We start from the raw sequence: 7,577 nt of genomic DNA on the forward strand, positions 1-7,577 counted from the left end.
TAGTCTTGTGTATATATCTCTGATGCATTCAGTATAATTCTTTTAACAACGTTACATTACAATTGTATGATTTATATTACGCTTGGTGTAACTGAAATTACTCCTAAAGTATCAGAACAATGTTGTTTATAAAGATGATGAAAGTCCGGAAATATGGAGCCCGCGGCAGATTTAGGCTGCTAGCCGCACGTCGGAAAAAAGAAATAATTTTATTTAAGGGAGACAGAAAGTATATATCCGGTATTAGTCCGAGTGTCATTTGATCTGAAAGATGCGCTTTAAAGATAGCAAAGTAACCTAGGCAACTCAGTAAGATGAAGCTCTCGGTCTTGCTTACAGCAGGAGCGCACGAATGTTTCCTTTGTGCGTTAGTAACGGACTCTAAGAGTCAACGCTGTCCTATGTGCACGGCAACTGTTGCTCCTAGCGCGACTCCGTCTGGAGCTTTGGCAACTTTTTGTGGTCATCGCGGCATCCATCATCCAGACGTCTTCTTTGTCCTTCCTCCTACGAGCAGATACGAGCAATGATTAGTCTTTTTGACGAAGCCGATTGCTTTCCTATCGACGAGTAGTTGAGGTCTTTCTGGTGGTGTGTCAATTGTGCGTTCATATAGCTAATACGCGCTTTTAGGTCGAGTGTTCTATCGCCTTGATGCAAAAATAACTCAACATGCCATGTTGTTGCGAGGATATGTAGTCCAACTCGTGCTCTATCTTTACAGAGCTTGCAGTTTTATATTGCCTGGATCGCTCAGTTGACTACCAAGTACACCGGGATTGCCGTTCACCTCACATAGTTAAAGCTTTCAGTCTGCGGGTACACGTCAACAAGCACGCAAAAGCTTGTAACCCCAGGAGGTAAACCGAGTCTTTTAATTTACTAGTGATTGCTGCATTTACAATTCAGGAGTGTGATTACTAGTTCTAACAGTGAAAGCAGCGGCTGGTGATGTTTTGAACCTGCCAGTCAGAATTGAGCTATCTATATCTGGATATAATTTTAACTGTCTGCAATAACAAAATCCTATAGCCAACCCACATTCGCAAGCGGACCTTATCAAACCACTTATAACATTATCCTTCGTTTAGTACTACTTCTGAGCCTTGCTTTAAATTTCCGATAGTGTGATGATAGAATACGTACGCCGTTGTTCAATATAGAATTGTGCTGTAGAAGATTCTTTCACCACTACCGAAATGAGTGCAAGTAATGAGAAGTCAGCTCCAATCTTGTATTTCTTTGGTTAAGCAATATTCATCTATCTGCCTTCACACAACAAGTGTACAAGACATAAAGCTTCGTTGTATGTATATCATCTTCTACGTGCACACTCCTTGCCACGTTCGCATGTCTTTCTTAATTTTTACTGCGTTACAGAGGCCTTAATGACGCCCACCTGCGCAGGTCGAATGACCCGATCGTTCAGGGTGTAGCCTGTCTTCATAATCTGCCCAATACATCCGGCTTCTTTTGTTGCGTCTTCGTACTCGAAGAGCGCGTCGTGAACATTAGGGTCAAACTTGTCGCCTACAGCGCCCACCTGATTAATATTAAATTCTCGAAAAACCTTTTGCAGCTGTGTCTCTGTCATAGCAACACCCTCATGCAACATTTTAATCGCATCAAGCTGCTTTTCGGGCTCTAGAGCCTCTACGTCGACACTCTCATGCGCGCGCTTGAGGTTGTCCGATACGTCCAACAGTGCCTTAGCAAACTTCGAGATGGCAAACTCACGAGCATTGTTCACATCTACGCGCGAAATGCGACGAACGTTCTCTGCGTCAGCTAGTGCCCGCAGAAGGCGGTCGTTCATGTCTTTATTCTGAGCTGCAAGCTGTTCCAGTTGTTGCTTAAGCACGTCCATATCACTCAAAGGTTGCTCACCATCTGACTCCGTAGTAGTATCGGCTGCAGGTTTTTCATCCGCAGAATAAGCCGGAGTTTGACTCACGTGACGCAATTGTATGCGTGATGTACGGATAGCGCTAGATAGAACGATACGCCGGAGCATGATAGTTACGCTTTGAGGACCACAGAATTTTGTTCGAAATTGTGGGGTTTTCGAACCGAAATTTCGAGAATTCCTTTTCTTGACATTTACATATATAACGGTAGATTAATTAATTTTTTAAATGATTTGATAGCATAGTGTCAAACGGAACGTCTGGTAAACTGTCATCATCGTCTGTCGTCTCTTCAGTCTCTGAGCTTCGGACTGTACACTTCATCCGGTATTTTCGTTCATAAAATAGCATGTACGCACAACTGCTTAGAACCTCAGCAATCGGTGCCTCGCGTACAGTCTCATCCGATACAAAGAACCACTGTGAAGCACTGGCGCGACGATATGCTGTAAAGTGACCACAGCGCTCGTTACCATGATGAAGAATTACAGCACTTAGATTGTAAATTAAATTTTGCTGTTTTGAAGTGTCACCGCAGGACGGTATTAATGTCTGGGACTGCTGTCGCAAGAAAGATCGTCCATTCTTCAATTCGCTAGTATCACTGACGCCAACACTTGTCTCGTACTGGCAAAAGTCTTCCATATCGAGCTCCAATGGAAATTCAACATACGTCTCTAGCTTCACCGCCCCGTCAGTTCTCATGTAAACCTTTCGATTAAAATGAAAACAAAAGACGTCCGGACTGCGCGAAAACTGCAATCGCTTCAAGCAATCGCCTCGACTGCGAAGGATCGGGCGATCGAGCTGTTCTATATCAAAATTTGTCGACGCATTGGCCAATTGCTCAAGTGTGTGAATCCAATCTTTTCGTACATGCTGCAAAATTTCCAAATCCACATCACTTGCATCAATTTCCAGCTTCACTTGTTGCTCAACCATCTGATACTCTTGCTTCGTGTTCTGCAGTTCCATCATGACGCTGCAATAGTTGCACTCCACATCATTTATTACTTCAGCCTCTGTATATAACCGCAGCGCATCAGTAAGATGCGCAATTTTTTTGTCGCCGGAAGCTACAAGGGACAACGAAACGTCTAGAAACGGCTGGTTATTAAGCGGTCGATAATGATGGCATGTTGCACACTGCAGCAAATTTACTTGCAATCCCTGAAACGGATTCCAGCTGCGCTTGTCCACAGCTTGAGAAAGCCGCAGGTCACTGATGGACCTGAATACGGGTACGTCATCTACCAATAGATCACTTTTAGATCTAAATGTAGATAGATCAGTCATCGTCAGGTCAGTGATGGACCTAGAAGCGGGTACGTCATTCACCAATAGATCCAAGAGACCGCGTTCCTGCAAGGAGCAGTGTCGCTGTTCTCTTTCAACCAACTTAAAGAGAAACTGAAGAAGTTCTTGAGCATCCTGCTGTCTATTGCCACGAAATGCACGCAACTGATTAGTTAACTCCGCATTAAGCGCGCGAGGTACAACCACACATGGCGAGTCACAGGGCGCAAGTGCCTCCAGACAGTCACGCAACGCTCCAGTGAACGCAATTGCACGCCTGGTAACGCATGCACAGTTTTCAATCTCTCTTAAGAACTCGTGTACACTTGTTAGTGACGCCAATGCCTGTAAAATAGCGTTGAAAAAGCACGTGTTGCCCAAGTTCTGCAGCCCAGGCACCATCATGGTGATTAAAGAGACTGCGTTTGAATGACAAAATATTTCCGACATAAATTATTATTGTGGCTAATGTCGCACCAATGTGAGCGAAAGGCCCAATGGCCTGATTTTCAGAAAAATATTTTTTAAACAAAAAAAATATTATTTAAAAGAGTATCTTGACTACAAATTAATTTTTAATTAATCTGATTGAAGTGATACTATATTCTAATAAGCGTGAAGATAAACTGGTTCTGAAGCAGTAATGACATCTGCGACTTTACTAAAAGGTGATTGCAACAAGGATAATTTTACTTTGCACAAAAAAAGCTTTGACTTGATAGATTTGCTTAATGAACGCATATGAACCCAAGAGCGGAATCGAGAGCCTCTCTGATGCTTCAATTCCTCGTTTGCTCTCTTCTTCAGATAAAGTTTTAATTAGGATTGATTCTAATGGGTATCTCATATACGGAGTCCCACCATCTTCATTGGTGTCGGTACATTATTTGGGATTATTCCGATAAAATTAGAGTGCAATGAGAATTTCGTACAATTGGACAAGACATTGTACAAATGAACGGAAGTGTTCATTTGTACAATGTTCCGTACATTGGACATACACAATAAAACAGAACGGACACCATCCCCAGGATTCACACTTCCACTGCTTTTTAAATGGTGCGGTCAACGAAAACCCAGCGCAATTGGATGTTTATGTACACGACAGTGCCATTTTTAAAATAATATTCACATCTGGAGTTCTCTCTCGTGCCCACCCGTATATGACTCGAGAGCCTCCGAGGAAGGCGCAGGTTTTCGACCTACGACCTAGAAGCCATTCATTACGCCCTTAATTCCTCTGATTATGAACTCACGTGTGCTTCGCCTGCCTCTGACAACGGCATTTTTGGTTTTGAGCATGCTCTCAGCCTTTAGCGTTACAAACGAGGCGCATGACACCCAATCTCTTTAAGATGAAAAACGTAATTTTGCTGTAAATCTTAGCCTAGCTTAGATCAGCGATTACTATTGTATCGATCCAGGAAGGCCAAAGCCTTTAGGGACTGTGTCAAATGAAAGATTGTCCAACCCATTCACGTACAGAGTCAAGCCCTGTACAGGCGCGAGCAGAGTTGTGTAACCCATTATGAATAAGTGAGAGCAAATCGCTCGAACACTGCAGTCTCTTTGGGCATATGCTACAGGAGGTTCCCACTACGCGCAATTGCCTCGTTCCGTCTGACCATCTGGCCCACACTGATTGTTTTCAAATTTAATGTGACTCCCCTAGCAAAACTGTTCAACTGCGCTGTAAAGCGCGGATCTCGATCCGACGCATAGCTACTGACAAGCCATGTTGGCGATAAGCGTTTTTGAGAATCAGCTTGGCTGTATCCCTAACGGTTATCACTGATAGTAGGTCGATAGGTCATCTTGCTCACAATGTCGACTTAACAAGGCGCATACTTAAAAAAACGAAGACTTAAGTCTAAACTTATGGGTTACCAATACTCTGCCGGAATCGACAGGCTGACTAAAGGCTTGGACGTACGAAGCAAGTCCTCAACCCATTGACAAGTTTCACTTGTCTACACATTTGTACTTACCAACGCTACATGTTGGACCATCAGTACATCAAGCAGTATGTTAATCTCTTCGCGGTGGCCACCCGATTGGGCATCACGTACCTCATCCACTCGTCCGCGCCTGAGATCTTTATCGGTAGGGGTGAGGGTCAAGTAGGTTAGTAGAAAGCCTTGGGATCTGATATAGCGGTGCAACCGTGCAACTGCGTGTTCCATAACGCTACATCTGCATTCTCAAAGTCACTGCTCGCCAAAACTTGCAGAGATACACTAAATATCGCGTCTAACGCATGCACTAGACGTGTCGCCTCATCGTTGCCCCAAGATGCATCAGGTTATAATCAGGTTACGCGGGTGAGAATCAACCGCCACGTCAACTCAACCGAGTTTATGTTGTTTTCAAGAAAACAAGAGCAATTATCTTGCCACAATCCGATGACCAATTGATTTGCGCAACGACACACCACAATGAAGATCACAACGGCTTAAAAGCAAAAGTAAACACACCTGAACTTGACGCGGGCATACTTTATTGCAAGTAGCTTCTTGTCATAGACATGGCAGTTCTTCTCAGTAGCTTTTGAAAGGTGACACTCAAACGTGTTCACGCGTTCATGCCCATCGACATCTGGTTGGAGAAAGCGTAGCCTAATGCAAATGCTGAAGCTTCACAGACGCCTTGAAATGGTCGAAATGAATTTCGGAAGAGACGAATACAAGGCACACGTGATATTTTCTTTCCTATCCTTCAAGATCCCTCTCTGTCAGATACAACAAAGTTTGACTTTCTATTAAAGTAGATTGGTGAGGGGTTGTGCCAGGTCAGTACAGTTTGTTGTGTTTTCGGTGATAACGAGTCCCTTTTCCGGACAGCTTTATTAGAAATCATAGCCTGCGGGCGAGCCATTATTGTTTCCCCAGTGTCATCGTCCCGGAACAATTCAATGAAACGGCTTAGCCTGAACAATTTTTTGCACAAGCCCAGCGCAACAATACCGATCTCGCGCCAATCTCGCTAAATGAATAGCAATTTGTGTTATGGATGGTAGAAGAGATGGATTTTGTGATTGTAAAGAAAGCTTCGACCCTGGCTTCTTCAAGTCAGGTTGAATCAATGATTTTTTGCCTTTGCTGTAGCTTGTGCTATAATACAGACAGTGTCGAAGGTGCATGCGTTATCGAGTTGGAGTCACGCTGACGTGTCCAGGCAAAAATTTCAACCTTGCTTACAAATAAAAGTTATTTTCACTGAAGTATGCCCTTGTCAAGTCCAGTTGATTTTGCTTTGCTCTTCCGTTAGAGTATACTGAGCATGCGTCTTTGTTCACAGCGATGTCGTCACTTCATCTCTCACAGATAACGACAGGACAATTAAGAAAATAATACTTTTCTGCTGAATGTAAGCTAGAGATAACTTAAAACAGGTTCGGCATTATGTGCGAATTTGCGTGCAGCGGGGCTGCCGTAGCAAAACGCTTGAGGAAGCGTACTTTAGGTCACCGAACTTTCGTTTTTTACAAGAACCAAGTATGAGTTAGCGGATCGCAATCCGCTCACTCCAAGAGTAATTATTGCTAACTCAAGGCTAATCGACTCTTCGGTTAAAATTCCAAACTGATTTTTATTTATTATCCTAATCTTAAAAGATTAGATTTATCTAAATATACTAAATATATACAGTAAAATCTAGATACATGCATAACTACTGGCTATCTAGACCCGTACCGTATTTTGGTTTGGGTGTGGTCACACCATGCACATCTCGTGTGACCCCCCCTGTTATTAGGGTTCGTGTAACCCCGTTACACCCTCCCCCATTAAGATTAAGAACATTTAGAGTTCCAATCGATTGTTGCCTCAACGAGGCTCGCGTGTCCGTTAGACACTGCAACTCAATTAGTTGGAGTTTAACTACTTCCTTGCTCAATGATCCCTGTGTCCACGACACGAAAACCATCAAGTCTCGCTGGTTCTGACAGCGAGCACGGGCAGAGCCCAACTTCGTTCCCCACACGCAGTGCGATGTCGGACAGTGCGTCCGCGGTACCGGGGATGTATATACTAGGCTCGATGAGCACAAACGTCGCGCTCCGCGCACGCTTTCAGTGTCGAGTGGCCTCGTTGAGGATGGAGTCGACTATGAGCTTGACATCTCTTCTCTATGGGATGACGAAGAACGCGAGCTGCATCAGCAGCGTGATACGAGCCCTGCTCGCGCCTTGCGGACCCCATGTCCGTTCCCTGATTTCCCGTTAACTGAGGAACGTGGTGTAATCACCAATGATCTCAACGGGGAACAGAGGCGGCAGCTTGAAGCTGCCCATAAGGCGGCTCTAGAGCACGCCTATACACGGCCGGTCATTGACCCTCGTGTGGAATATGGCTTCCGCCCTGCGGATCCCGCTTT

The 7,577-nt window shown here is 44.3% G+C and overlaps 2 protein-coding genes across 2 annotated transcripts; both read right to left on the minus strand.

Annotated features, from left to right (window-relative positions):
* Window positions 1-1,366: 1,366 nt before the first annotated feature.
* On the minus strand, window positions 1,367-2,014 carry PHALS_05480 (mitochondrial protein translocase family; the record flags this gene model as incomplete). Its single annotated transcript, XM_024719028.1, has 1 exon — window positions 1,367-2,014. One exon carries the CDS (start codon window positions 2,012-2,014, stop codon window positions 1,367-1,369), a length of 648 nt encoding a protein of 215 aa, XP_024584367.1.
* Window positions 2,015-2,123: 109 nt separating this feature from the next.
* On the minus strand, window positions 2,124-3,608 carry PHALS_05481 (ubiquitinspecific protease; the record flags this gene model as incomplete). Its single annotated transcript, XM_024719029.1, has 1 exon — window positions 2,124-3,608. The coding sequence occupies one exon, from the start codon at window positions 3,606-3,608 to the stop codon at window positions 2,124-2,126; it is 1,485 nt and encodes a 494-aa protein (XP_024584368.1).
* Between the last annotated feature and the right edge of the window lie 3,969 nt (window positions 3,609-7,577).

The sequence above is a fragment of the Plasmopara halstedii genome, assembly GCF_900000015.1.
Source record: "Plasmopara halstedii genome assembly, contig: Scaffold_2904, whole genome shotgun sequence".
In the NCBI taxonomy this organism is placed as follows: Eukaryota; Oomycota; class Peronosporomycetes; order Peronosporales; family Peronosporaceae; genus Plasmopara; species Plasmopara halstedii.